The 27,634-nt window shown below is 51.6% G+C and overlaps 1 protein-coding gene across 2 annotated transcripts in view; it reads right to left on the reverse strand.

The window, feature by feature from the left end:
* Positions 1 to 27,634, reverse strand: part of NUAK1 (NUAK family kinase 1) — a 72,756-nt gene that overhangs the window by 32,348 nt on the left and 12,774 nt on the right. Inside the window, exons 1-2 of one of the 2 annotated variants that reach the window (XM_036019519.1) lie at positions 20,987 to 21,226; positions 8,139 to 8,259 (exon numbers count right to left, since the gene is read on the reverse strand). In XM_036019519.1, the coding sequence (XP_035875412.1) occupies positions 8,139 to 8,211 (73 nt within the window). In that variant the 5' untranslated portion in view covers positions 8,212 to 8,259; positions 20,987 to 21,226. Of the gene's footprint in view, positions 1 to 8,138; positions 8,260 to 20,986; positions 21,227 to 27,634 lie in introns of those variants that run through there. The other variant, XM_028532487.2, reaches the window with a different exon arrangement.

Raw genomic sequence — 27,634 nt, forward strand, 5'->3', positions numbered from 1 at the left:
CGTTCTGCATCACCGATTTAGGCGGTCTGGTCTCAACCTTCTCTCCCAGCACCTCCCACGAGAAGTTTCTACTCCAACTCTGAGAGATCCCTAAAGATCAATCGCATGGGAGAAAAATCAGTACCAGCTACTGACCACGTATCCAGCACTGTGCTTAACAATTTTACTCATTACCTTAGTTAATCTTCATAACCTGATATATAAAGTAGCAAGCTATTGGCTGTATCATATAATCAGATAAGAGGACTGAGCCTCAGAGAGGTTAAGTCACTAGCCTAACATCACACAGTAGCGACTGGTTGAGCAATTGGCTCATTCATATCTCAGCCTATTTGGACAATAAATATATACTTGCCCTACTAAACCAGTACCTGGAACAGAAACACTCAGTAAGTTTTTGCAAAACGAATGAGTGGTTGAATGTATAAATGACTAAATGGGGGGATGAATAAATGAGAACAGTAAATAATATTAATAACCCAGACCTTGTTAGATCAATTCAGCTAACCCCTGTCTTTTTTTATTATCCTCACCTGAGGACATTGTTTCATTGCTTTGAGGGAGAGAGAGGAAGGGGGAGAGAGGGAAAGAGAGACAGAGAGAAACATCGTCATGCAAGAAAAACATCCATCGGTTGCCTCCTGTATACACCCCAACTAGGGACGGAACCCACCACCCAGTATGTGCCCTCACCAGGAATCAAACCCACAGCCCTTTGGTCAACAGGACGATGCTCCAACCAACAAAACCGCACCAGCCAAGGCTGATGCCTGCTTTTTAAACAGGCTAAACCAGGATTTGCTTGCTGCCAGAGGAACCCGTATTAGAACCCGTGAGCCTTAGAAGAAAAACGTAAACAGCTTCTATTATAGGTATTTCCAAATAACTGAAGCCAGCAACGCTGCCCTGCTTTGGTTTCTGACCTGCTGAGCAGGGGTTGCTCTGATACAGTGGTTCTCAAACAGGGAAGTGTGAGGAAACACTGGGCCCCACCCCCAGGCTTTTGGAGTCAGTAGATCTGGGTGGGGCTAGGTGATGCTGGTGCAGCCAGTCCTGGACCAACTCTGAGAACAGCTGTTCCAACGCAATAACATCTGGTTTATCAGGGTCCTGTCGTTCTCAGGGGGTGTATTTGCAGAGGCAGCAAAGTTTCTGACTCCTGGACTTCTGCTGGGTCCTGTGCAAACATCAGCCCCACTGCCCCTGGCCATAGGAGCAGGGGGAAGAGAGGGCGGGAGGCAGCACACCTACTGTAGTAGGGCTGCACTCAACAACACAGGCCGAAAGCTGTGGGCTTGCCCACACATCCTGTCTCTCGGTTTCTCCTTGGCGTGTCTGGCTGGATGTTTCGAGCACTGATTTCCACCAGGAAGCCAAAACACTATCCCCTTCCAGAAACATCTACCAGAATCTCCGGAGGCATGGGTCACTTGAAAACGCATCTTGTAAATGTACTCCTAGGAAGATGAGAATAGCTTTGAACTAATAGTAAATTCATCCCAAGTGTCTTTAATGGTAGGAATCTGGAGAATCTTCTAGGTACAGACTCTTTTCCATCTTCTCCCAGACAGCAGGTTGAAGGCTCCCAGGGCAAGGGCATGAGACTCACACACTTATGTTTGCTATTTTTAGTTTGAGAAACTCTTCCAAAGGTAAAAGATCACAGCAGACAAATGCCACAGAGGCTTCCTACTTTGTCCCAGAACGCCAGGCTCCCCGTGCCCAAGACAGAAGCCGTGATGAAAGAACCTGCCGGCCAGTTCTAGCATATCACCGTGCACGGGGCCTTACAGAGATCTGATCTCGCAGGGCCAGGAAGAGAGACTTCCAGGAGCAGAGGCCAAGGGCAGAACAGGGAAGGCGCAGGCCCAGTCCACCGCATTCCCTCCCCTTTTCCCTTTTCCCTGCGGGACTGTTACCAGACAAGGTGCTAAGGTTCCCTAAATTACCGCTACCGCAAGATGTTGGTTCCTGTGGTTGGGCAGACTGGGTCTTCTAGGCTTTCAAAGGGGAAATGCGGGGGAGACAACAGGCCTTTGATGTTTGAACTCCGATCCTGAAATCAGAACCTGGGGCAAAACCTGTTTTTATCTCTTCCATCCTCCGCCACCAAGTTGAAAGCTCTGGTGGGCACTTCCTTTTCTGTGGCTCTTTCCACATTGTCAATTACCTCCCTGCTGAGAGAACGGGATTCCTCTGGCTGGAAGCAGGGGTCCAGCTCGGAGATGGTGCCAGAGACTTCTTCCTTCTCCCTCCGGATTAGGTTACCCTTCGCATCACACACTGGACGGTGTGTTTCCACCCTCTTTCATCCGACGGAGCCCTAGAAGCCCGCTATGGTCTATGTCGGCAGGGCTGACAGGTTTGCAGGTTAATCAGCTTCCTCCGAGGGCAAACAGGAGAGTAACCCCTGGGTCGGGTTGGTGATAGAACCACTGGAAAGGAATTATTTTTGAGCCTCGGTGAACAGCAGCCTGGACTCAGCGAAATCGCAGATTTTATGGGCCTGCAGGTTTTATGAATAATATGTAACTAACTTATATTTCCACGGACTGCTGTGTAGAGAACACTTGCCCTAGGAGTGTCCTGGATTTGGGCCCCCAGCTTCTTCATGAGACAGATGCAGAAATATTTTGTAAAGTACCCACAAATCTGGGATCAAATGCTCTCAGATGTTTACGACAGCCACCTCTGCGAAGGCCAGGAATTCTTCTCATCACAGGGTCCAGGACAATGTCCCCAGTCAGAGGTCCCTGCAGATCACCCAGTGACCTGGTGGGTTTTCCGAGCACCAGCCTCAGGAGGTACCTGCCTGGGTTTGACTCTCAGACCCACCGCTTCTTAGCTGGTGTAAACTTGGGAAGACCTAAATTCTCCTTACCACAAAGTAGGGATGTTCCCAGTTTGCCTATCATGGACGTAAGGATTAAATGTGATACTACCGACTCCTAGCTCTTTTAAAGGGCACGTTTATAAATGCTGTTTCCCTCATCAAGATCAATGGCTTGCCCTCATTCCTGGCATAAAATCCTCAGTCCCTCCTTTAGTCAATGTGACCAAACTGTGGCCTTCTCCCTCCTCCTCTCTCCTGCCACCATCCCACTCACTCACCCCCTCGGTCTCCCTGGCCCTCTGCCACTTCTACTAGCACAGCTCCTCCTCTGAGCATCCGCCCATGCTGTTCCCTTGGCCAGCTCTTCCAAGGGCTCACTCCCTGTTCCATTCGGGTCTCAGCTCAAAAGTCACTTATGTGTTCACCTGTGTACTCACTCACTCAGTGTCAGCTCCGTGGGGCCAGAACTCGTCTTGTTCACCCCCATATCCCTAGTGCCTACAACACAGCCTGGTTCATATTAAACTTACTTGTTTTTTTTTTTTTTAATGAATGAAATTATTTTTTCTCTGGAACTAGTATTTCAATAATACCAGCTAATACAGTCCAAGACGGTGCCTCTCCCTCATGAAAGCCCAAAGCTCCTAAGCATACAGGAGGTGCACCGTTGCTTTGTCATGCTCGCTGCTGTCGCTGTTGCTGCTGCTGCGTGTGTGTTTAATCACAAAGGTCCTTGCTGGAAAAGGCATCACAAAGTTCTTTAATAGCTTCTACTCGCTTGGCTAATGTCCGAACAGCCACTCAGGTGCCTGGGTGCTGACTTTTCGCCAAGCAAATTAATGCATTGCTGCACTCAGCTAAGGCTCTTGACAGGCCTGTCAACCAACCAATCAGCTTTCAGAGAGGTGGTTTCCTTTCACTTTGGGAGGGGCAGAGGCCAGCCCATTAATTAACTCACTGACTGGGATCCCACCACCTTGCTGCCACCTCATTGTCCCTACCATGCCCAGGGTTGAAAAGGATAGAACGGCCAGGCTGAGGGGGATGCCTGGGGCAGAGAGGTCAGCTGCAGAGCCAGCAAAAGATACAAAGTCAAAACTGCAGGGCTGAGGCCTGGCAGAAGCAAAACACAAACGGGGTCAGGAGACCTGTGTGCCAGGGCCACCAGCGAGCCATGACACCAGTGTGAGGAGCCGAATGAGGTCCTCCCAAGTTCCCGTGGGAAAGTCCTAACTCCCAACACCTGAGAATGTGACCCTAGATGGACTCTTTAGCCAAGGCTCTTTAACGTGATAACTAAGGTTAAACGAGCTCATTAGGGTGGGTGTTAATCCAACGGGACTGGTGCCCTTGGAAAAGGGGGAAACTCGGACACAGACGCGTTCGGAGGGAAGAGGATGTGAGGACCCGGGGAGAAGACGACCATCTACAAGCCGAGGAGAGAGGCCTCAGAGGAAACTGACAAACCCACTGCCCAGCAAGTCACTAGCCACCCGGAGCCTCGGCGTCCACAGCTGCCGACTGGGGACACCGGGCCTGCCGGCATCAGGATGCCTAACTTCACTCTCAGAAGGGGGGCCTGGGGATCTGGGGGCCCCGAGCGGCAAAGCAGGTGAAGTCCTACGACCTGGAGACTGGGGGTCACGGTTAGAGGTGTGAGAGCTGGCACAGTGCCTTGGTCCTCTCCCCTGCCCCCTCCACAGTTCCTTAGTGGGCGTGGGAGAAACAGAGTTTCGTGGGAGAAGAGCAAGGGGACAGAACAGAAACTAAAGATCTCTAAGAAATTAGAAAGAAAAAAGGACCTCCGTCAAGTCCCTGGGAGTTTGCTGGATAAAAGCACTACCTATACGTGTGGCGTACTCCGCGGTCACAGACACCAGTGGCCGTGGGGTTTGTTCCCAGCCTATTTGAAGTCAGGAATCCCTCTGAGAGTCTGATGAAAGCTATGCATGCCCTCCATTAAAAAAGTAACCCCCCCAACTCACCACATCACACCAACATGGTCCCACCCTGTGGGGATGACACTGTCCTGGGTCTACACTGCCCGATGGGGCGGCCGCTAGACGCAGGCGGCTGTGGAGCACCTGACCTGTGGCTAGTGCGACTGGGGCACTGAATTTTCACGTTTTTTTTTCATTTCAGTGACTTTTAATTTAAATATCCATCCGTGGCCGTGGCTTTTGTACTAGACAATGTAGGGATAGACTGTTGTGGAGGGTTGACAGAGCCCCCAGAAATACCCTGGACAGTGGACCCCAAATTAAGAACCCCTTATGATGACGACACTATCTTCATAATCACCCCGCTTTTTGAGCTCATCAGCACGTGTCGTCGTCTCCTTCGGTGCTACCGACAGCCCAGTGAGAGAGCAGGGCCCTGACCCCCGTTTCCTGGATGTGGTCCCTGAGGCACCGAGAGGCCTGCCTGTCTGCCCAGAGCTGCATGCAGGTCGAGGCCACTGCTGACTGTCTGACATGGGAATGCAAGCTCCTTCCTGACCCCCTGAAACCAGTCCGGGGGTGGTTATGAACTGAGATGAATGGAGGCCTTCTCCATATGAATGGAGGGAGATTATTTCGAGTCACCCAAAGAACTTTAATTCCCAGTGGCACCCACCTGCAGCAGGGACTGGACTGAGGCCAGCTTGACCTTGATAATGGAATGTTCTCCCATCAAGGATCCTTTCTGGCCTTCTCTTGGGAGGCACACAGACACCCGGCTCCCCATTCGGCAACTCTGGTCAACCCAGATGCCTCTCAAATGAAGAACCTGGGAACTCCGTGCTGGAGAACGCTCTCCCTCTGCCTTCCCGATAAAGAAGGCCCCCGCCCAAGGTCAAGAACGCCAAACACAGAAGTGCTCCCAGAGCATGTGGCCCACCCCAGTCCCACCGTACATCTACTACGATCTTCAGGTTTCCATAGCAACTGGGCCAGGGGGAGCAAGAGCACTGAGAAGTTCATGAAACTCACTCCCATTCTGCACGCTGTGACTCTCCCACTTCCAACCTCTAGAAAGTCCCCGCGTTCACCAAACAGACTCAGATTTGTTGCATCAGCCTGAAATCCCACGTCAGCCATTTCTGCCTCAAAATAACGCCTCCAAGGCCCGGCCCGGATCCCACACGCCTCCGTGACAACGTCTAACCCACAGGCCTCCCCAGCCCCAGAAGACGCTGCTTACACACCTGCAGAACACCCTTCCTATCGTGCCTGGCATCCCTTCCTGAGCACGAGACCCGTGCCACGTTCCTCTTTAGGAATCTCTAACCATGTTTCACACAGCGTTACAAGCAGTAAACATGCAGCAGGCCTGCGGTGCCCAAGCTGTTAAAACTCAGATGGCCGGGCCCTGCCCCAGCGGTGCCGATGCAGCAGGCCCTGGGGAAGGCCCGGGAACCTGCATTTCTAACAACCCCAGTTTATACTGACGCTGCGGGTCCAGGGACCGCACTTTGAAAATCACTGCAAGAGATGGCTGTGGGGTGAATAAATGACAGGCTGAATGAAAATGTCCCTTAAAATCAAGATAAACAATAGTATCAACATTTCCTTCTGGGTGAGGAGTGAAACCCAGCAGGGAGCCAGAAGAAGGATTTTTTTAAAAAAGGTTTTATTTATTTTCAGAGAGGGGAAGGGAGGGAGAAAGAGGAGAGAAACATCAATGTGTGGTTGCCTCTCACATGGGTCCTCAGTCTCCTACTGGGGACCTGGCCTGAAATCCAGGCATGCGCCCTGACTGGGAATCAAACCCGCGACCTTTTGGTTTGCAGGCCAATGCTCAGTCCATTGCGCCACACCAGCCAGAGCCAGAAGAAGGATTTTAAAGAAGGATTTTAAATATCAGAGAAACTTCAGGGTTACCCTTTTGTGTTCTCTTAGCTCTCACTGTAGAACTTCTCATGATCAGAGCAGCAATTACAAATAAGTTCATTATTCTGACTCAACCATATATTAAAAAATATTCTCTCTATGTGTGTGGATGCAGAAAGAACTAGCTGAAAGTATGTTCACTGATAATGCTCATATGGGGATGCCGAGATTTCCATAAGCTTTACGATTTTTGTATCTCTGTATTATCCGTGACCTTATTTTTACTGTAATCGTGTACCAATTTTATAAAGATAAAGCTACACAGGAATGTAGAAAGTTATATATATGCATGTACATATCCTCACATATACACATATAGGTATCCTTGAGAAATGCTTAGGAAGGGCAAGTCTTGAAATTTTTTACAAGGAAATAATCAGAAGTGAACGTAAAAATGATATCCAAGGAGGATCACTAGAGCCCTGTTTACAATAACCAGAACCTGGAAGCAACTTCAATGTCTGACAAAAGGAATCAGACTCAATAAATTATGGTATTTCCATAAATGGAATACTATAAAGTGTTTTAAAATGCCCCTGTAGGGGATATTTATGGACATGGGAAGAGATGCATAATATAAAAAAATGAAAACCCATCAACCTGAAAAACAGTATAAACTGTATGACCTAACTTTGGATGAAGACACATACAGATACAAAGAAGCGGATAAAAATATAAATATGGACAGAGAGCTTTTTATCAAACTGGGAGTTCGAACAGAAATTTTTTTTAACGTGAGTATTTTAACCATTTCTGGAATAAACACATACACTGCTTAAGTAATATTTTCAGAAAAATGTTTAAAAATGAGAAGCTGCGGGAAAGTTATACTCTCCATCTCTTCCCACCCGGGGGGACCAAAGAGGTTGAAGCGTGAGCACTTTTCGTAAGCTTTTCCCCTCCCTGCCCTTCCATAGACACCAGGCACACCTTGGATCTGTTTGCATCAGCAGATCCCTCTTTTTTTCCTCCAGGTTTTCTGGACCTGCTCAGAGGTAATTCCTAACTCAAAGAGCCTAGCTTTGAGTAACTCATGACACCACCCCTAGAGCATCAGCGTTGGGGAAGGACATTTACAATGTATCCACTGTTTCTTGGTCACCCAACAAACCTGGCCATTTTTTTTTTCCGCCAGAAACCTCGGCTGTCTCACATACTGGCTTTCAAGAAGGTGGGTTGCTTAGCAACTGCCAAGGCACTGGGAAGCCGGAAGAAGGCACCCGCAGGAGACAGTTTCCGGCCAAAGTGAGCGGCGCTACATGTCTGGTTGTATTCAAGGTAACCAAATAAGAGATAACACCCGGCTATTTTTGCATCATGAGGAAAAATACTTGGCTCCTGCCCAGAAGGACAATTACCTAAAAATCTTGGCAGGCCTCATGGTATGAGAAATGGTAACTGATACGAGGATGAAAAAAAAGGAAATCACTGACCTTCATAAATACTGATGATATGAGGATGGTTGAGGGATGACATAATCTCAATCTCTCGTCTGATGTGAACCATGTCTTGCTCATCCTTAATTTTGTCCTTACGAATGGATTTTATAGCGACCTGTAAAGTCAGGAAATGAAACGTTACTCAGAGAACGGAAGAGATGCAAATCAGCCATTGGGAGAGTTTGGAAAATAAGTACAGATGTTCCATGTGGGCAGAATCGGCCGTAACCCCCCCTTCCAAAAAAAAAAAAATTTTCAGAATACCCCCGTCGTGTCTTCCCTTCACAGCAGAAACCCCCTTCTCCTGACAACAGAAAACATCAGGTTTTCACAGCCTGGGGTCTGAGAGGGTGAGTTTTCTTTTTCACAAAGCGGAGGCGGCTTCACGGGGCCAGGTTCATTAACTCTAGGAATCCCGATCCTTTGAGAAAGGAAAAACGGAGGGCTCGGTCTACCTACGGGGTATCGATGAGCAAACACGGAGAGGCGAGATCAGTATTGCTCAGCTCCTCGGGCAGCTGCCACGGCGCTGGCTACGGCCAGCTCCCCTGTCCGCCCCTGCTGGAGGCCACGGCCGCCCAAACCTGGGGTTGTTAGACTCCAGGTGACACTTTGTTCATCCACTTGCGCAGACGCCAAATCCTCCCAACACCTTTCTGCGTGCCCAAGGCACCCTCAGCAGCACAGGCCGTGACCACAGGGCTCGGCCAGAGGACAATCTGGGGGAAACCGAGGGAGTGACAGCTGGACTCCTGCCCAGCCCCAGGTGATTCCCAAAGCTCCGCACCTGCAAATCCAAACCAGTGAGAAGTGCCCCCCGGGGCCAAGACACGGAGCAATTACTCAAAAGAAATCCACAAATAAAAAGGCATTAAATGTCAGTGGGAATCCAATAAGGAAAATTATACTTGCCAATGGATTCATCTTTGCTCATGAGCAAGTGGGTTGGTAATTTAATTCTCCTCAGCTCTAAGGGGGGCAAAAACTACTCAGGTAGGGGAGGTATCCACAGGTAGCAAGGAAGCCGACCAACCAATGCCCTATCTGCTCCAAAAGCCTGGCTAGTGACCCCCAACCTGGTGTGCCTGTGGCTTTCCCTCCCCTGTCCCACGCTCTCCCAGATGAAAGCGGTTAAACCTCGTTCTGGATTCCGAAGCCATAATGTGCTCCAAAGAACAAAAAAATGTCCTTGTGATCAGCAACCAGGGTCACACACACCTGGACTTTCACAGGGCAAACCACCGTGGGCCTCGGCAGGGTGGTAATCACATCTGTGGACAGTCACAGTTCTGGCTTCCACCACCCGCCCCCCTGGGACACTATACACGGAAACAATTCTAAAAGGCCGTGAGTCCATCGGTAACGCAACAAGGATTGGGAAACTGTTTTTGCTGTGTACTGACCTCCCCAAAACAGGTGACATCGACTAGCAGCTCCCTGTACTTGGTTGCGGAACCTTCCCCCATTGTAATTAAATCAGATTCTGTGTCGTTACTTGACTCGACACTAGTGGGGATCTTACTCACTGCTTTATCTCCGTGCTTGACAACATGCCTGGCACGTGGCAGGCCTGAGAAAACGGTGTGGGCAGGCAGGCAGGCGGGTAGGCAGGTAGACAGAATGGGAAGGAGAGGAGGGAAGGAGGGAGGACAGATGGAGGGGGGAGGCAGGAGTTGATGCTACAAGGTGATGAGAGCTCGGACTAGAGAAGCGATAGGGAAACTTGCGGGGAAAAGAAGGAGCCACTTCTGCCAAACTAACCGCTGAGACAGGCGCGGTCGGAAGCCGACTTGCGATGTCTTGGACACCCTACCTACGTGGGTCATCGAGGAATGAGGAAAGCAGACGGGAAACACGGGCCACTCTGTTGGAGAAAAGGCGGCTGCACAGACATGAATGAGCCGCCGGCTACAAGGCCCCTTTTCACCTCGGGGCCAGGCTCGGAGCTACCCCAGGCCCTCACGACAGCCCCATTCAGGAAGCAGCGAGAAAAGCCTCCGTGTGCTTACGTCAAATGTAAAGACATGACTGGAAGGCTTTCTTTCACGCTAGCGGGGCCCGCGATGCCGAGAGCCGGTTCTCAGAGGCAGCAGACAGTGAACACACACAGGCCCGGAGGATGTGGGTGGCTGTTGGACCAACTCCTACATTCCTCCAGGAACGAAAGATGGGAGGAGGGGCGAAACCACCCCTTTGATTATGCAGCAGGCTGAACTTGGCCTTGAGGAGGCCCTATTGTTGCATGACAATAGGAAATACATTCTTTCACCATCCAGGGTCAGGGGAGGGTAGTGACATTCAATGGGAGGTGGGGGGGTGAGAAAATAAGCCCCCTTGTCAATTCCCCCCAGCAGGAGCCAGGGGCCAGGGGTCCCACAGTGCCTTTGCCAGGGGGATGCTTCCAGCGAGTGCAGTGTGGGGGGCGGGGGGTGCCCACATTCTACCAAAACCCCACTCAGCACTGAGGAAACTAAAAGGCTCCATAAATGTTAATAAGCAGGGTAGCTGTCCCTCCACAAAAGCCTCGCTCTTCCAACAATGAATCTTCTATTGAAAATGTGAAAGAGGGCTCATTCTGTCCCCTCTTCCAAAGGGGTGGGGGGGAATCAGGAGGAGGCAGATGCCAGCACTCACTTAGAACCGTGGGACCGCCCAGCCCAGCCCAGCCCAGCCCAGCCAAGGGAAGGCAAGGGGGGACTTTCAGGTCAACTCCCGCAACAGCAAGGTGACTCGCCCAAGGTCACAGGGCCAGTCAATGGCAAACCACAAAAACAATGACACAGTAGTGACAGCGGGAGCACTTCGCACTGGGCTAAGTGCCTCCTGCACCTCGGGGCCTCACATCCTTCTCATCACCCACAGGCTTCGGCTTCGTGCGCCCCTCAGGGAGGCTCTGGGTGATGAGGCCTCCCCGGCCAGCCCCTCTGCACCTTTCCCCAGTTGATCTTTTCGGGAGCGTTTCATTCACACCGTCTGAAATTATCTTGCGTCTCAGTTTGCTGCATATTCTTTCAGCCTGTGGGCCAAACCCAGCTGGAGGCCTGTTGAGAACTAAGAATGAGTTGTCACATTTTAAACAGTCGTTTACAAAGGAGGAGATCTGTAACTGTAGCTTGTCATGGAAGGGAGTGTCCGCTTCATGAACTTGACAGATAAACTGGGCCAGGGCACAGTGAAGCCGCATTGCACAATGGTTAGCGACGTGGCTTTGATTCCTACTTAAAGTCCTTCGCTGGCGGTGTGACCTTGGGCAGGTTACGTAACCTCTCTGTGCTCCGCTTTCCTCATCTGTCAAGTAGGGAAATAACAGTACCAGCTTCATAGGTGCCTCCCTGTGAGGATGACACGTCAGGGGTTTAAATGCCCCTGGCCCAGGGTAGATGTTCAGTAAGTGTCAAACATGTTTAACCTGGAGAAAGTGCCCCCCAAATAGGGCCTGCCTTCCTTCCTTTCATCCTCAGAGCAAACCTGAATTCTTTCTGGTTTCTCACGAGGAAGTGAGTGAAGGCCTTGGGAATGGAAACCACTTTTGTTCCCAAAGAACCCACAGGGCTGGACCATCTGTCCCCGGGGTCTTTACATTGTACCCTCATCAGAAATGTCAGGGAGCTCGGAGCGGCTGGGGCCTACCACGTATGGCACCTGAGCCTGAGACCAGACAGAAGATGACAAACTTGAACCTAGGACCATCTTCCCCCATCTCCTTCTTGAGATCACCCACCCAGGGGAACAAGGAAATACAACCTTCCTCCATAGAATCAAAAGTCGGGCTCACGCTACCCACTCCGGCTTTTCTGGATTTGTCCACGCACTGGCTCCGCTGAGCGCCTACCAGGTACCAAGCACAAATGCAGAGACAGCACCAGAGGCAGCTGGCATGACTCTGCCCCAGCCCCAGCCCTCAAGGTGGGGGACAGGGAGGCGGACAAGGACAAGGCAGAAAAATTACACAATTACCTAATCTCCCTCGTGACCCAAGGCTACCAAAGACACGCACAGAGACGCCAGCATTATGGAAAAAAGACCCTCTCCAGCTTTCCTGCATCCTCCCCACATCTACAAAGACAGACTGAGATAAGTAAAGGGCCCAGCAGGAAGAGATAACCAAATGTCTGAAATCATACACCCTCCAAAAAAAGAAAAATCCAATTTCTTCTAGCACGAGTCAGATTTCACTCCACCTTGGAAATGACTGGAGCGGGGAAGTCAGGTATCTGAGCCCAAGAGGATGCACAGCAGCTCCCGTAACTGTCCCCACGTCTGGACAGCACCGTGCGCCTTATAAAACAGTCTGCCGTTCAGTAAGGCCACCCCAATGCTTAATGTTTAAACCGCATGCAGCAGCGGGTCCAGCCGGGAGCCTGCCCGCGCTGCCCCGCGGTGCCTGCCTGTTTGAGAGGCAGACTCCGCGCAGCCAATCCCCATCCCTTGTGAAATGCCTGAACCCACCTCCTCCTCTGAAGAGGTAGGAGTTCGTTTTGGGGAAGAATCACTCCAAACCATCGGCTCTGCAGCCTTCCACCGTGGCCACTATGAATGGTTAAGAGCTCAGTGATCTCGGCAGGGCAGTCCAGGGAAAGCTTAGGCTTTTCCTGGCTGGCTGACCTCAGACGAGCCCCTGCCTCATAGGCCTCAGTTTCCTCATCTGTAAAGTGGGGTTAGCAAGGTGTACCACCTGGGGCAGCTGTAAGGAGTGGAAATAATGTAAGTAACCTGTCTGGCACACAGTGGACGCTGGTGACTATACATGAGGCCTATCAGATAAGGGGTCCTGGACCATGTTTGAGGGGTGATGGGCACACAGCGTATCATCTCACAGACCCCTCCCCTCCCTCCCCATTTCCCCCATGTGGCTTCTCCTCCCTATATTATACTGAAGGAAAAGCAGGTTAAAACTCCTATCCAGCCCGCATGCCCACATGCTGTCTCCCGGGCCTGCTTTGCGGAGGGGGCGACATTCTGGGCAGGTTGGGCGTGCACCTGAGGCTCTAGCCCAGGGCATCACTGACTGCCCTCGTCCCTCCACAGCCACCACCCAGGGACACTCAGTAGCCGCCATGTGTCAGCCCTTGTGGGGTGTTCTAGAGTGGTGCCTCTCAAACAGGGGTCACGGGCATCTTGTTACAATGCAGATTCTGAATCCAAAGGTCAAAGGAGGGGCCTGGGATTCTGCACAACTAGCAAGCTCTCAGATATTGCCAATAACACAGGTTTGAGGACCCACTTTGAACAGGGAGATCTTAGAGCTCTACCTTTGGCCTTGACACATCGTTTTATTGTTTGTTTGTTTGTTTGTTTGTTTGTTACACCATAGCAACACTTCTAAATCAGTGACAACATTCTTAAGAATGGCAGTGACAAGCATTCACTGCGTGTTAACCATGTGCCAGAGGACCTGATCTCATTGAATGCTAACTGTGCCCCCATTTTAGAGGGGAAGAAACTGAGGCGCAGAGGACACAAACATTACCCAAAGTCACACAGCTTGCAAACCTCAGAGCTCGGACTCCATCCCAGGGAGGCTGAGCCCAGGGGCTGCTGATTCTCGAGGCCGTGGATAAAGGTGGGAGAAACAGCAAACGTGGCCGGTGACAGAATCTCTCGAAAGATCCCAAACGGTCTCCCAAGCCCAGTGTGACGGGCCCCCTCCAAGCAGATGAAGTCTTCCAGGGTCACCTGTGAGGTGCTGAGAGGTGGGACTGGGGGTGAGCAGCAGGGAAGACACACAGCCATCAACCCCGCACTAGCATCACTTAGTGAAAGCAAGTTCGCAGTCAGTCACCTGGCAACAGGAGCTGGCAGCTGCCCCGCAGGCACCATTCACCAGATGTGATCTCACCCCAGCCACGTTCTGTTCCACGGGGGCTGCAGGGCACAGAGTCAGAGGCAGCCCAGGGGCCTTTTCTGACCAAGGCGTCCATTGCAAGAGACCAGTCAAGCTGGAAGCCAGTGTGCAGACTCCTGTTCTCGCCTGAACCAGAGTTCGGGCAAGGCGGAGCTCCATGTGGGCCTCACGGGTCCGGAGCTCCCCAGGATCACCAAGTGGCTTCCATTCAGAAAGCCTGTGCCCAGCCATCACCCAGGCAATATACCACCCAGGAGACCACCTTGCAGCCAAAGCCCCTAATTAATTAAACGACCCCCCGGCTCTTTGTGAGCAGTCTGGCCAACTCAGGAAAACACTCCAGCAAGATGCCGTGATGCAACCGGCCGCGCAGGGACCCAAGCCAGCTCCGCCGTGGGGCCCGCAGGCCTCTTCCTCTCCGGCCTGTTGATTCATGTCGTTACAAGGGTGTTTTTTCAGACAGAAGCGGGTTGGAAGCCAAGAGTTGTATCAACAGGCTCTGAGAAGAGGCACCCTGATGCCAGCAAGCGAGGTGTGTGTGTGAAAAAGAGCTGCTTCTTCAAAGAATGGCATCCCCCCGTTCGCCACCACCTGCAGCCCTTTGGTCTCGTAAGAGGTTCTAGAAACATAATCCTCTTCTCATCCTCTACTTCCCAAAACTCCCCGTCAGAGATGCTGTTCCCTCAGAGGAGACTGCTTTTGCTCCCGCCATGAAAAATGTATTCTATTTCCAGAATTTCGGAGGCAAGTCAGACTTCCATGTGACGGCGCCAGGGCCTGCTTAGGCGGACGTTAGAAAGGCGTGGGACTTTTTTTTCCTACAGGCGCAGTCAGTCCTTGATCTCTGTCACTCCCCCTCCAAGAACCGAGCTAAGATTGTCTTTATTGCACGTGGTGATGCCACAAGGGAAGTGGAATTAATGACTAAGAAATCTCAGGCAGATTTACACTCCCTGCACGGCGGGTGCTGGGGTTTGTAAACACGAGATAGTGGCCGTGGCTCACCGAGCCATAGCAAGAAGGCCAAGGGAAAGTTAACACCGGCAGCAATGCCAAAAACAAGCAACAGTTAGATTCTCGGGGAGAGCGATTTGCCAAAGGGTGGTGAGCTCAGCCCTTGCATCAGATCCCCTGGTAGCGGGGGGGGGGGGGGGGGGCAGGGGACCTATCAAAATGCAGACTCCAGGGCCCGCCCAGAAATCTATTGAATTTTAAGGGTGGGGGCAAGCTGGTATCGTGACAAGCATTTTTTATGAGCGTCCCCGGTGATTCTGCCGCACGCTGAAGTTTAAGAAATGCCATCTTATGCCAGGGTAAGTGTGGCCACGATGGCCCTTATTATCCTGTACCCTGAATATGATGCAGTCCTGTTCGGCATTCGGTGATTAGTGAAAGTTGACGAGCTGCCCACTGCCCATCTATACCGAGGGTAATTATAAACCAGCTGCTTCCTGGAGAGGACTGACGCGGTGACCTGAATTAATTTACCGCTGGCAAATGGAAGGCTTCTTCCTCTCCTCCTAGCCCGAGGCAAGCCTGTGGCCGCTGTGAGGGCAGGAAGCCGGCTGCTAATGGATGACTTCATGCTCCGCACGCAGGCTGGGGCTCCCACGCCTGGTGAACGTGAACGTGTCCAAAGGAGGGGAGAGAAAGGGAGCCCCAGAGCCTGTGAGGAGCCTGCTGCCTGCTCTCTCTGGGGCTGCGAGGAGCCTTCTTTCACCGGGGGCCCTCCGGAAGTGTCTCTCCAGGCTCTGACCGCTCTCACAAACATCCCCAAGGACACCTGCATGGAAAGCCTTCTCGGAGCACAAAAGGGGCTACACAGGTACCTGGCGTTGCGGAAAGACTGAAAATGCAAGTGGCCAAGCAGCCGTTTATGAACTTTCCGCGTCACCACAAGCCAAGTGCAACACCAGCTCCGAATTCCCAAGTACCACTGCTTTTCTTCCAGGGGACACCTGCCTGGGGAGGGAGAGGATGGGCCGGACCAGAGGCCCGAGGTTACTCCCAAGCTGGACCGCCTCACCCGGTAGCATCCGATCCCCCTGACTCTGTTTACAACTCGGCTTGGATAAGCTTAGGGTTGTGCAACTTTTACTTATCAGCCTCCAAGCCCAGCAGAGCCCCAGCCAGAACCGCTGAGAAACCCGGTGTCAGCGCTTCAGCCCTGTCATCAGTCACAGCCAGGCCCAGGCGCGCCCCGCCGCGCAGACAGGTCCTCGGGAAAGCAAGTCACAAGCTCAGCATCCTCATCAGCAATGAGGACGACAAGAGTACCAACCCCTCTAGTTGGCATCGGTAGGAGTCGTAGGGTTTGTGCGTAGGGTTCCTCCCCATTTTACAGAGAAGGAAACTGAGTCCCAGGCAGATTCAACCACAGGTCCCAAGTTAACAGCAGCACCGGAATGGAGGCAAGAGTCCCAGAGTCTCACTCCAGCCCTGGATGAGGAGTCTGGGCAAGGAGTCCTCAATTCCAAGCCGCAGCCAGCAGCAGGACAGACTCTGCCACAGAAAGGTGCCCACAGGTGCATGTGAGGCAGGCGCCTGCACGGCCCAGTCCCCGGAACTGCTGCATCGTTAATGCCCTGAGGATATGAGGAGTGGCAGACACACCTCATCGTGCTGGCTAATCATGCCCCACTTGGCAGCGTGGTGCCTCCTTTCAGCCCCATCTGATGCCGGTGGGGGGGGGGGGGGTCCCCACACAGACACCCCAGGGACACTGTCTTCAGTCCAATCCCGTCCAAACCGTGTTCCAGTTTCTGAAGGCTGATTTGATATTGCACATGAACAGGCATACTTGGGAGGTGTTGATCCCATTATTTTTTAATGCACTGAAAGCACTGCCTTTACAGATTAACTTCTGGCTGCTCCCTGGCTTTGGGAGCAAGGCACAAGGAACCCAAAAGACCGAAGAAACAAAATCCATTCTGCGCAGGGAAAGGAAACGAGTCAACTGCGTTTAATGGATCCAGGTGAGCAGCACTAAGAAGAACGAGTTCGTAAATTCTCGAACTCTCGAAATACACAAAACGTGCAAACAAGGGGGCATGGCTTTAGATGTGATTTTATATTTTAACCACGGGCGATTTTATAGCTAAGGGAAAGAGGAGATTCTTCAGAAGTTATTTTTATCCTGACAGACTCCCTCTTGCTGGAAAAACTGATTTATGGCCATTAGAGTGCGCAGACGTATCAGACAAGGAAGGAACAATAGCCCGGGCGGCAGCCTGTCCCCCAGGGGGCCTCATCCATCATTCCCTCCCAAGCAGAAGCTTCTTTCCCTTCCAAGGGAAGCGCTCGCTGTCCATTATGCAGAGAGTTAGCAGGCTGGTTCCTGCTCCACAGCCCCATCGCAAAATCTATCTGCATGCTTATCAGCCCGCCAATTACGGCCCCACAGACCTGCCGGGGATGCTTGTCATGGCAGCGCCTCCGGCTACAGATGCACAGTGCCCCCATTCCCAGCAATGACAGCCCGACCCCCAAGGAGCATGCTCAGTTCCAGGCAGGCATTTCCTGCCACAGCCGGGATCAGGATCTCTGCCAGGATCCCTATCATCTGCACCAAATGTCTTCAGCTGACCACCTCCTCCACATCCATCCACTGCAACGAACCCCAGAAAGCTGGTCCGGGCCCCTTTCATAACCTCCATCACCATTCCTGGTAGGGTTCACCCACACAGAGACTGTTTTCCTCAGTGCAACGCCAGGGCCCTACAGGTGCCTGCTGTGTATGGCGTAAATGCCAAGGAGCCAGGGCTGAAATGCACCCTAAGTATTAAAACGGACCCTTAACGTTACGTTACGTGAAGGCAGGCAGACGGAAAAAAGACGAATCTTGTGTGATTTCACTTACATGTGAAATATAAAAGATCCAAAGTCACAGAAATAGAGAGTCAATGGGTGATGGTGGCCAGGGGCTGGGGTGGGGGAGTGGGGTGATGCCGGCCACCGGGCCCAGACTTCCGGCTGCAAGGTGACTACGTTCTGGGGAATTGCACTTGCCGCACAGTGAGCAGGGTTAATGCTGTTGCATCACACACCTGGAGATCTTAAGAGCGTAGATCTTAGATGTTATTGCCACCCACACATGCACACAAAATGTGAAGATGACCGTCACGCACGGGGACAGAGGTGCCGACTAAGCTCTCTGTGATCCTCGTTCTGCCACGTACACGTGTGTCAACTCACCACCTCGCACACCTCAAACCGGCACACATCCTGTGTCATTCTGTGTCAGTAAAGCCAGGGGACGAGAAAAGACCCGTGAAAACCATAAAGCCACAGCAGGACACCTCACCATCCCACAGGCCCCTGCCCCTGAGTCTCCTTGTACGTACTACTCTCTCAAGTATTGAATCCAATCCGTCCTTGTCCCAGAATCACTTAGCCTGAACTCGCTCATCTTTAAAGTGGCAACAGGCTGGCAGCTAACTCCCCACGGTGGCTAACGGCACTCGTAATAATCACCAGTCTTCAAGCCCCTCACACACGCCAGGCCCTGGGCACCGTCCCGTGAAACGCCTCACCCTCTCACGCATTAAATTCTTGCAGAAGCATTCCCGTTTCTGTTTTCTCCATGAGTATGCACTGCGTCTGAGGGGGGTTAACTCGTCCTGGGGTGCACACTAACAAGCAGGAGAGCTGGGTCTCGCCAAAAGCACCCGAAGACCGCACTCTTAACCTCTGCACCTCCCTGACAAGGGACGCCACCCCGTGCCCGGCACACAGTCAGTATCTGATGAACAGGAACTCGATCAGAGTCTCTGGAGACGAAGGCCCCCCCAAAGCCACACCACCTTGTCCCCACCCCGAGTCTTTTTCAAAGCTAAAATTTAAAGCCACCTCCACCTTCAAACGCACGCCCACTGGCGTTCCTCGCTGCTCTCCATGAGACCAGTCAATGCAGTGGGCAGAATGGGACAGCAAGGCCTGGGAGGCATGTCCCTAAAATGATGCAATAATGAGTCAATGCTCCAGCAAGCGATTTGAGGAAATCTACTGTGAATAGGGCATTGATCCAGGTGCTGTAAAACACGACCCAGACCTACCCTTTACGTTGTTTACAATCCATCTGGAAAATGCAGTGGACACGGGAGCTCCTGCCTGCCCTGCACCCATTCACCCTTCTACTAGCAGAAACCCCTGACTTTGGGGACCAGCACTACCCCTATTGGATGCAGTTTTAAAGAGACAGTCAGTCAAGGTAATTCATGCCGATGGATGCACCCATGACCCGAGAGTTTAACTAAGGAGATGCTCTTTCCCCAGAGTTGAATTTTCAGTGGTCGGAAACAGCTGGGGCATTCACCCCAACAACAATCTCAGACAAGACCATCTGTTAGTGGCTGCTCCTACCTAGTTCCTCAGAGCTTCCTCAGTTCTCGTCTTTCTCCTCCTAAGTTTGGCGCTGTGGGCTACGCTGACCAAGAGGGATACACTGATTAACTACTTTAATCAGTAAAGGTCATTTTGACACATCTTGCAGAAAGGTGCAGGGCGTCTAGCCATATTTTTTGCCAAATAATGTTCACACCAAATAAATATTTACCAGTTGTTACAGACTGAATTGTATGGGTGCACCCCTCCCCACCGAACACACACAGGTTCATTTGTTGAAGCCCTCCTCTCTGGTGTGACTACAGTTGGAAACAGGACCTTTAAGAGAATAATTCAGGTTGGCTGAGGTCATCAGGGTGGGGCCCCGATCCAATGGGGCTGGTGTCCTCATGAGAGGAGGAAGAGACACCGGGAGCACAGCACACCAAGGAAAGGCCGTGTGAGGACACCGCGAGAAGGCAGCTGTCTACAAGCCATGCAGAGAGGTCTCACCACAAACCAATCCTGCTGACACGCTGATCTCGGACTTCAGCCTCCAGAAGTGCAACACAATTAAATTTCTGTTGTTTACGCCACGCAGTCTGTGCTGTTCTGTTACGGCTGCCTGAGCGGACTCACGTGCTCTAACCATTGTCCGAGAGACCGAAACACATCGGCACACAAACCAACGACTGGGAGGGTCATTCACGGCCCACACCAGGCCCGGCGAGCAGAGGATGCAGAAGAGGAGCCTCAACCGCCCTGTTCGCCCCTGCGTCCCCAGGATCTAAGGAACAGTCTGGCCCCCCAGCAGACATGCAATAAATATTCGTTCCGTGGAACTGAATCAAACATGATAAATATCAGAAGTCCTAATTTTCACAAGAGTGATTCCTTTCTCACCTGCCCACCCATGACCACCAACCCGGCCCAGTATCGACCGGTTGCTGAAGTCAGACCGCCGACTCAGATGATACCCCGGGGCCCACGCTGCTCCTCGCTGCTTCTGTACTTGTGGGTAAGACCACAAACCCACGGGAGCAATAGCATGCTGTAAACAACCTACTCCTTTGTATATATAATGCCACCCCACTTTATTTCACTCTCCCCAGCACCCCATGAGACAGGCAAGACAAAGAAGCTGAAACTGAGGGAAAAGAAGTCCCCAAGTCCCCACGGGTGATAAAGTCAACACCCATGTTTCAACCAAAGTACTTGGATTCTGTGGCTAATGCTCCTTCCACTGGACCACACCTGTTTCCATAATTGCATCAAATCTATGGAAACTCGGGGTGAAGAAGAAACACCCTAAAACACCACGGCATTGTGATGCTTCCTTTTTCTGGAACTTCAGCCTTGGGGGAAACTAGCTCAGACATCAGACTGTTCAAATGTCAGAGGCGACCTGGCCAGGGAGCTAATCAGAACAATTTGGGAGTGCGGCGAAACAAGGACACCCCTTCCTGGATCTGGCCTTCATGGCAACACTTCATAAGAACCGCTCTCTTACAACAAAACTGTCAAATCCAGCAACCACAGGCCAGAAACATCCCAGCTGAACCCCGCCAAGCTGCTTTCTGATGTGCCGTGCACACAAATACCAAGATTCCCCAGATGTTCCCCATGTAAAACATTTGGTTTGAGACACAGCCCTTCTTCCCCCCCAAACTCTTACATTTGTTTAATGGACTCATACAGTTCAGCTAAAATGTCCTGGAGCAGACATCTGAAGCCAGCCCGGCTCTGATGCAAGCACCCCATCTGCAGAAAAGACAAACAAGTAAATAAGACAACCCTCCCCGAGATTTATGCTCCCTGCATCTTTTAAGCAGGTCATAAAATGTCAGCTATATACAGACAGCAATGCATCGGGCTTTCAAGTGTGTTTCTGAATCCATCTCCTTGTTAATCTAAGACGGATGTCCAGACAGAACCGTGGGTCTGGCATGCTGAAGAGAAGGCCACATTCTCTCTTGCTTCCTCCCTCAGAAAAGGAGTTTAAAAAATCTGTCACTTGAGCAAAAAAAAAAAAAAAAAAGATGGCTGAGGTAAAGGTAGGTTCTTCCTGGATTTAGTTATCCAAATATAGCAATAATTCCTTTAAGTCCAAAGCCCCTGCACCCACAATCCAGGACACAGGTCAGAGGTGGTGAGAGCTCTGGAAGCAGCACACGTACGCTTCCGTAGGAGAGTGAGCAAAAAAGCTGTGGTACACTTACGCAGTGGAATACTACTTGGCCATAAAAAAGGATTGCTTATCTCTCACAACAGCGTGGGTGGACCTAGAGTGTATTAGGCTAAATGAAATAAGACAGAGAAATATACCACCATATAAATTCACTTATATGTGGGATCTAAGAACAAAATAAACAAAATAGAAATGGATGCATAGATACAGAGAATAGACTGACAGCTGTCAGAGGGGAGGAGTTTAGGGGGCTAGGTGAAAAAAGGTGAAGGGATTAAGCAAAAAACAAAACTCACAGACAACAGTGTGGTGATCACTAGTGGGAAACAGGGTGGAGGGAGGAAGGAGATGGTAAAGGAGGGAGAGATAAATGGTGATGGGTAGAGACGTGACTTGGGGTGGTGAACACACAATACAATGTACGGATGATGTCTTACAGAACTGTACACCTTAAACCCATATAATCTTATGAACCAACGTCACCCCAACAAATGCAATAAAAAAAGAGGTGGCAAAATTGAAAATGCACTGGACCTTGAGTCAGGAGACCCAGCTTGTCCACATACCATGTAGGTGACCCTGGCCAGCCCTGCTCCCCCCAAATGGCTCACACTGTTACATACAACGAAACTTCACGAGAGCCACTGCCAGGGACAGCTCAGCTGTGCAGGCTCTATGGATAGGGACCATAAACCCTTAGAAGAGCCAAGAAATGTCATCAACTCCAAGCACTGAGCACCCCCACCCCAGATGGTCACCCCCAGGCTTCCCACTAACGACCCTCACAAGCCTGGACCCAGCAAATTCGTGGGAAGGTGGCAAGAGATAACTAGACAGCCACTGGAGACGGCCTCACTGACAGAATCAAGACAGGACGGTAACTTCCCCTTTAATCTTGTCTTGTGAGTTTTCAGTACTGAGCATGCATTATTTTTGCTGTAGGGAAAAGAAGAATTTGACTGTGTAAAAAGGTCACAAGAAGGGCTGAAAGCTGACAAGGGAGAAGACAGACAAACCATACATGGCAGACACGGGAGCTCCCAAACACAATGCTAAGGACCATGGAGGAGTCCCCCAAGGACGTCGAGACAAGGGTCATCCACCTTCGAGGTACTCTGTGTGAAGAGCCCAGCAAGTACGCATCTACCGAGAAAGATTTCCATAATAAATAAATACAACTTTTTTAAAGATTGGCCCTTACATGGGCGAGCTTTGGTTACACAGAAAAATATATTTAGACCTCTCTAATATAACTTCTTATTTCCACTCAACCAGGCATCAGATGAACCAGTCCTCTCCACTTTCTTCACGGAGGCCCCTGCCAGGTGGAACCGCCCGGTTCTTGGGTCTGCCTTTCCCATACTCCCCCCGCCCACCCCCCAGCGCCACCCCAGCCACGCCAGCTGCCCCAGCGTGGTGGGCTCCACAGTCCACGGAACGTCTCCCTCTCCAGCAAGGCCATCCATTCTAAGGATAAAAACCCCCAGACTGCACACTCCTGTTTACTCCCGTCACTGCCGAGGACAGACAAAATGCATTGAGTCAACGTATAGAAAATGCTTCAGAATGTGACAACAGACAGTACGTGCTCCAAAGCCACTTCTTAAATCACTGTTACTGACAGATAAGCCTTCCGCTGAGATGTGTGTGAGCAAGAGCCCTAGAGTGAGGTCCTCAAAGTAGGAGGTCGAGAGGACGATGTGTGGGGTGGGGGGGGGGGGGCACGTGAGACAGGGGTCGGAGAAAGGGAACAGCTGTCGCCTCCTTGAAGAGGACATTCCAGGTCATCCCACTAAAAGCAGTCCCTCCAAGTGTGCTTCAGCGGCCCCCAGGGAACCCGTTTTGCAGGACGGAGTTATTTCCCTGAAACGAACAGACGCGCAAAGGTCACCACAACTGGGGCCTAAAAGGAAAACAAGCCGGCTGCCGATTTACGGGCAGCCCGTGATGCAACAGAGCCCAGGGTCCCGGCCCAGGTCCAGTGGGGTGGCCTCAGGTGCACCCATCCTCCCTGAAGGGAGCCCACTGGGGACTCGAGTGGGGGAGGGGATCCACTTCCTGTAGACAAGGTCCCAGCATGACCAGTCTTGGGTGGGGACACCTGCAGGAAGATAGGCCCTTGGACCTCGGCAATCAGCGTACATTAGCCGGCAGCTCTCAACTCCCACGGTGCACTACAGCAACCCACAGGGCAGTTTAAAAATGCCACTGCTAGCGCCCCTCCCCCCCCGAGAGCCTGTAAAAGGTCCCCGGTTACTCCAGTGCTCAGCTGGGGCTGAGAACCAGTGCTGCAGCGGGAAGAGCCACGGCGGGGCCACGCAGCCCTGAGTTTGGACCTCAGGGGCCACGGTGAGTTCAAGAGCGGATCAGTCACTCTTTCTGAGCATCAACTTCTTTAATTGCAAAGTGGGGACAGTGGTCACTACCTGTCACAGGGCTGCTGTGAAACGAGAGGAGGCGTGCAAGCTGCCCGCCCAGTGTCCTGCAGAAGGCACACACAGAGTGTCCTATAAACGTCCACTCCTCGCTCCCTCTCACTCGCCTTCTGTCCGGGCACTCCCGAGCAGGTCAGGAGTTCCAGGGCTCCCAACTCAAACGGCGTCCTGCCTTGCTAAGCAGGTATAAAGAGGGCGGAAGGTAGACAGGGCCTCCCTTATGTCAGACGCCCCACCACACGTACAAAATCCACACACACAGAACCCCTCCACTGGCTGAAATGGGCAGGTTTGACGGCAAAACCACATAAAAACTGAGTCTCCAGCAGCAGGATAAGGAAACACCTAGTTTTTAAGATTTGCTTTGCTTTTCCTAACTAGACGATAAACCTGTCTTGGGTGTGACACTTTCTCAGGAAGTCCCTACCCATGTCTCTGTCCCCTTATCAGGCCAGGCGCAAGACTCACACCTGGCAGCACCACACAGGCCTGGCACATAGCAGGCCCAGGGGAATGTGCATGGAATGAATGAATTGTGCTCCTTGAGGCCAGGGATGGGTATGTACAGGTCAGGAGCTCCTAATGCCCAAATGTATTAATCCCCTAAACAGGCATTCCATAAATACACTTGACTTCTGATTCTGAGAACAGGAGATAAAGGCTCATTGGGCGTGTGGGAGGCAGCCGCTCAGAGGCCAGTGACCGTGGGCAGCAAGCACTTCAGGGTTTGAGTAGCGCACACATGGGCCAGTGACTCAATGTTCCATGCCGCCGTTCATGCGTTGTACAGTGGGGAGGCTGGTGGTGTGCACCTCTCTGGGCTACCCTGAGGACGGATGGACATAGGTCAATGATTCTACAGGCTTAGACCCTCGCCTGCCACCATTCCTATGATGCGACTGTTTGCTGCAATTATTATTATTATTATTATTACTATTCCATGGAAGGATAATAGCAACGAGACCTCAGGCTTCAGGCCCAGTCTAAGGACCCAGGGTCTTCAAGCCCTGTGGTTATCACCAGGTGTGGATGGAAGAAAGTGGAGTGGTGTATCCCCAGGTGAATATAACAACCAGCTTCCCATCGCTGTGTTTCCCCGACCACAGACCATGGTCAAACCCCTCGTAATCACCTGGTTAAAACGCTTATGATTCTCAGGTCCCCCTGAGTCCCACCCCGGACCTGCTGGATCAGATGCTCCGGGGTGGGTGCTGAGGATGGTGCATGTTAACAGGCTCACCCAGGAGATCCACAGGTCCCCACAAACTGAAGACCTGCTGGATTGGATGAGCTCCTTAACTAGAGGATCGTCCCTGTCTGCTCATCCCCGTACCTCCAGAGCCTCGTACCATGCCTGACACACAGTCCGTGCTCAACAAATATACATCAGATGAATCCATTCAGTGGTTACAGCTCTAGAAGAATTCGTTCAATTTTTCGAAGGCCCACTGTGTGTCAGGCACATGCAAAGCAATGCTGAATCAGACCACTCCATTCATTCGTTCTAAAAGTCTTCACTGGGGCCCTGGCTGGCGTAGCTCAGTGGATTGATTGAGCTTGGGCTGAGAACCAAAGTGTCGCAGGTTCGATTCCCAGTCAGGGTACATGCCTGGGTTGCAGGCCACAACTCCCAGCAACCGCACACTGATGTTTCTCTCTCTCTCTCTCTCTCTTTCTCCCTCCATTCCCTCTCTAAAAATAAATAAATAAAATCTTTTAAAAATAAATAAAAGTCTTCACTGGGTGCTGACTCCATGCCAGGCACTGCCCTAGACAGTGGAGATACAGAAAAGATGATGAGCGTGGTTGCTTGGAGATCATTACAGATGGTGACAAGTGCTACGTATGAAGCTCATAAAGCCACGTGAGGGGCGGGGTGTGTCACTGCAATCGTTCAGCTCAGCATCCAGGGCAGCGCTGTCCTTCAGAACCTTCTATGAGGACGGAAATGACCTTCTCTGCACTGTCCAATGGTAACCAGGAGACACACAGGGTTATTTATGAAGCACTTAAAATGTGGCTAGTACGGCCAAAGGATTGAAGTTTTCATTTTGTTTCATTGTAAGTGATTTTTATTTTAACAGCCACATGTATCCATAGAAGGCAGTGCAGGTCTAGAGGCAAAAAGAGAGAAGTGAGCTGGAAAGTATAACACTCAGCAGTCTGTGCTCAGGGCAGATTGGGGGAGGGGAGCGAATAGATCACCATGTGTTATCAAATGCCTCTCATTCAATTACCAGATGCCCTCATGTTCTCAGGCGCTGGGAACTGAAGAAACAAGGTCAGGTACAAGGCATTGTACTTGGGCTGGAATTTTTATAGCCCATGATCAGTGGGAAGTGGTATGCAGCCCGACCAAGCCCTGGAGACTGTGGTTCCAGCACACGCCACCACCCGAAAAGCTGCCCGCAGCTGCCGGAGAGATCTTTTCCTTCCCCGTCATTCCGCTGATGGTCATTCTGTCCTTGGCTGCAACGTCCCTCTGGGCCCGAGACACTGCACAGATTTTATGAGATTTCTTCGCTCCAAGTCTAAGTACAAATACAAGCCTTCTAAATTCCACCGGAAAATTGGGGACTAATCCAAACATTTCATAAAATTAGAACTCATTGTGGGGCTGAAAGGAATTCAGACTGTGCCGCCACCAGAGTAATGCAAAATATTTGTTATCATTTTTTTCCCTTCTCGAGCTGTTTTAAGAAGCAAGTGCTTTTTCTGCTCGAAGCAAAGGCAGCAGCGGCGGCAGGGGGAGCGGAGGGGGGAGGAAATGGGAGAGTTTTTGTTATTTCTCTGTGGTTTTGCAAAAAGCATCGCCAGATGCAAACATCAAGGAGCCCCGCCTGACTTCTAAGTCCCTCAGCGAGCAGCGATCACACACACCTTCCCGCTCTCGGCTGCCTCTCGCCTTTACACACTCAGTGTTTTTCCTGGAGAACAGCACTCCTGAGCCTTATTTTTCTGCTTGCACTTTAACCCCAGGATTTTTAGATCTGAGATCCTGTTCGCGAGAGAGACACTGCAGTCATTCCTCCGGGCGCGCACGCCTGCTGCCTGGCCCCCACGGTCACCTGCCAGGCACCGTGTGGGGCACCAGCGAGCAGCACCGAGGGACGCCACGCCCCCTGCGGAACGTGTCTTCACGCAAAGACATCAAACCAGGAAGCGGGGAGCGTCTGCTGCTCGGAAGGGGTTTGGGGATGAGACCTGAGGACTCACCCAACGCGGACGCTTGGAAGGGGCTGGGAGGTAAGCTCTAGGAGAGCCGGAGCCTCACCTGCCTCATCGTCATCGCCACTCTCTCCCTGTCGCCCGGAGCAGAAGGGTGTCTGACTCATAGCAGGCATGCAACCAGCAGTTGTTGAATGAATCCTAAAACAGAAGTCGGAGCTTTCATCCCGCAGAGAAGTTAGTGGAAGCCAAGGAAGGGACATGTCTTGGCCCAGGTCACATAGCTGAAGTTGTGGCGACAACATGGGGGGGGGGGGGGGGAGCAGCTCCCAAGTGCCCTGACAACATCCCCAGGCTCATAACCCTCTGTAGCCATTCCACACGGACTTTTAAAGATTTTTATTGATTGATTTATTTTTAGAGAGACGGGAAGGGAGGGAAAAAGAGAGGGAGAGGAACATTGATGTGAGAGAAAAACACCCTTCGGCTGCTTCTCGAACCAGCCCCAACCAGGGACTGGACCCACAGCCCA

The sequence above is a fragment of the Phyllostomus discolor genome, chromosome 2 (genome assembly GCF_004126475.2).
Source record: "Phyllostomus discolor isolate MPI-MPIP mPhyDis1 chromosome 2, mPhyDis1.pri.v3, whole genome shotgun sequence".
Classification (NCBI taxonomy): Eukaryota; Metazoa; Chordata; class Mammalia; order Chiroptera; family Phyllostomidae; genus Phyllostomus; species Phyllostomus discolor.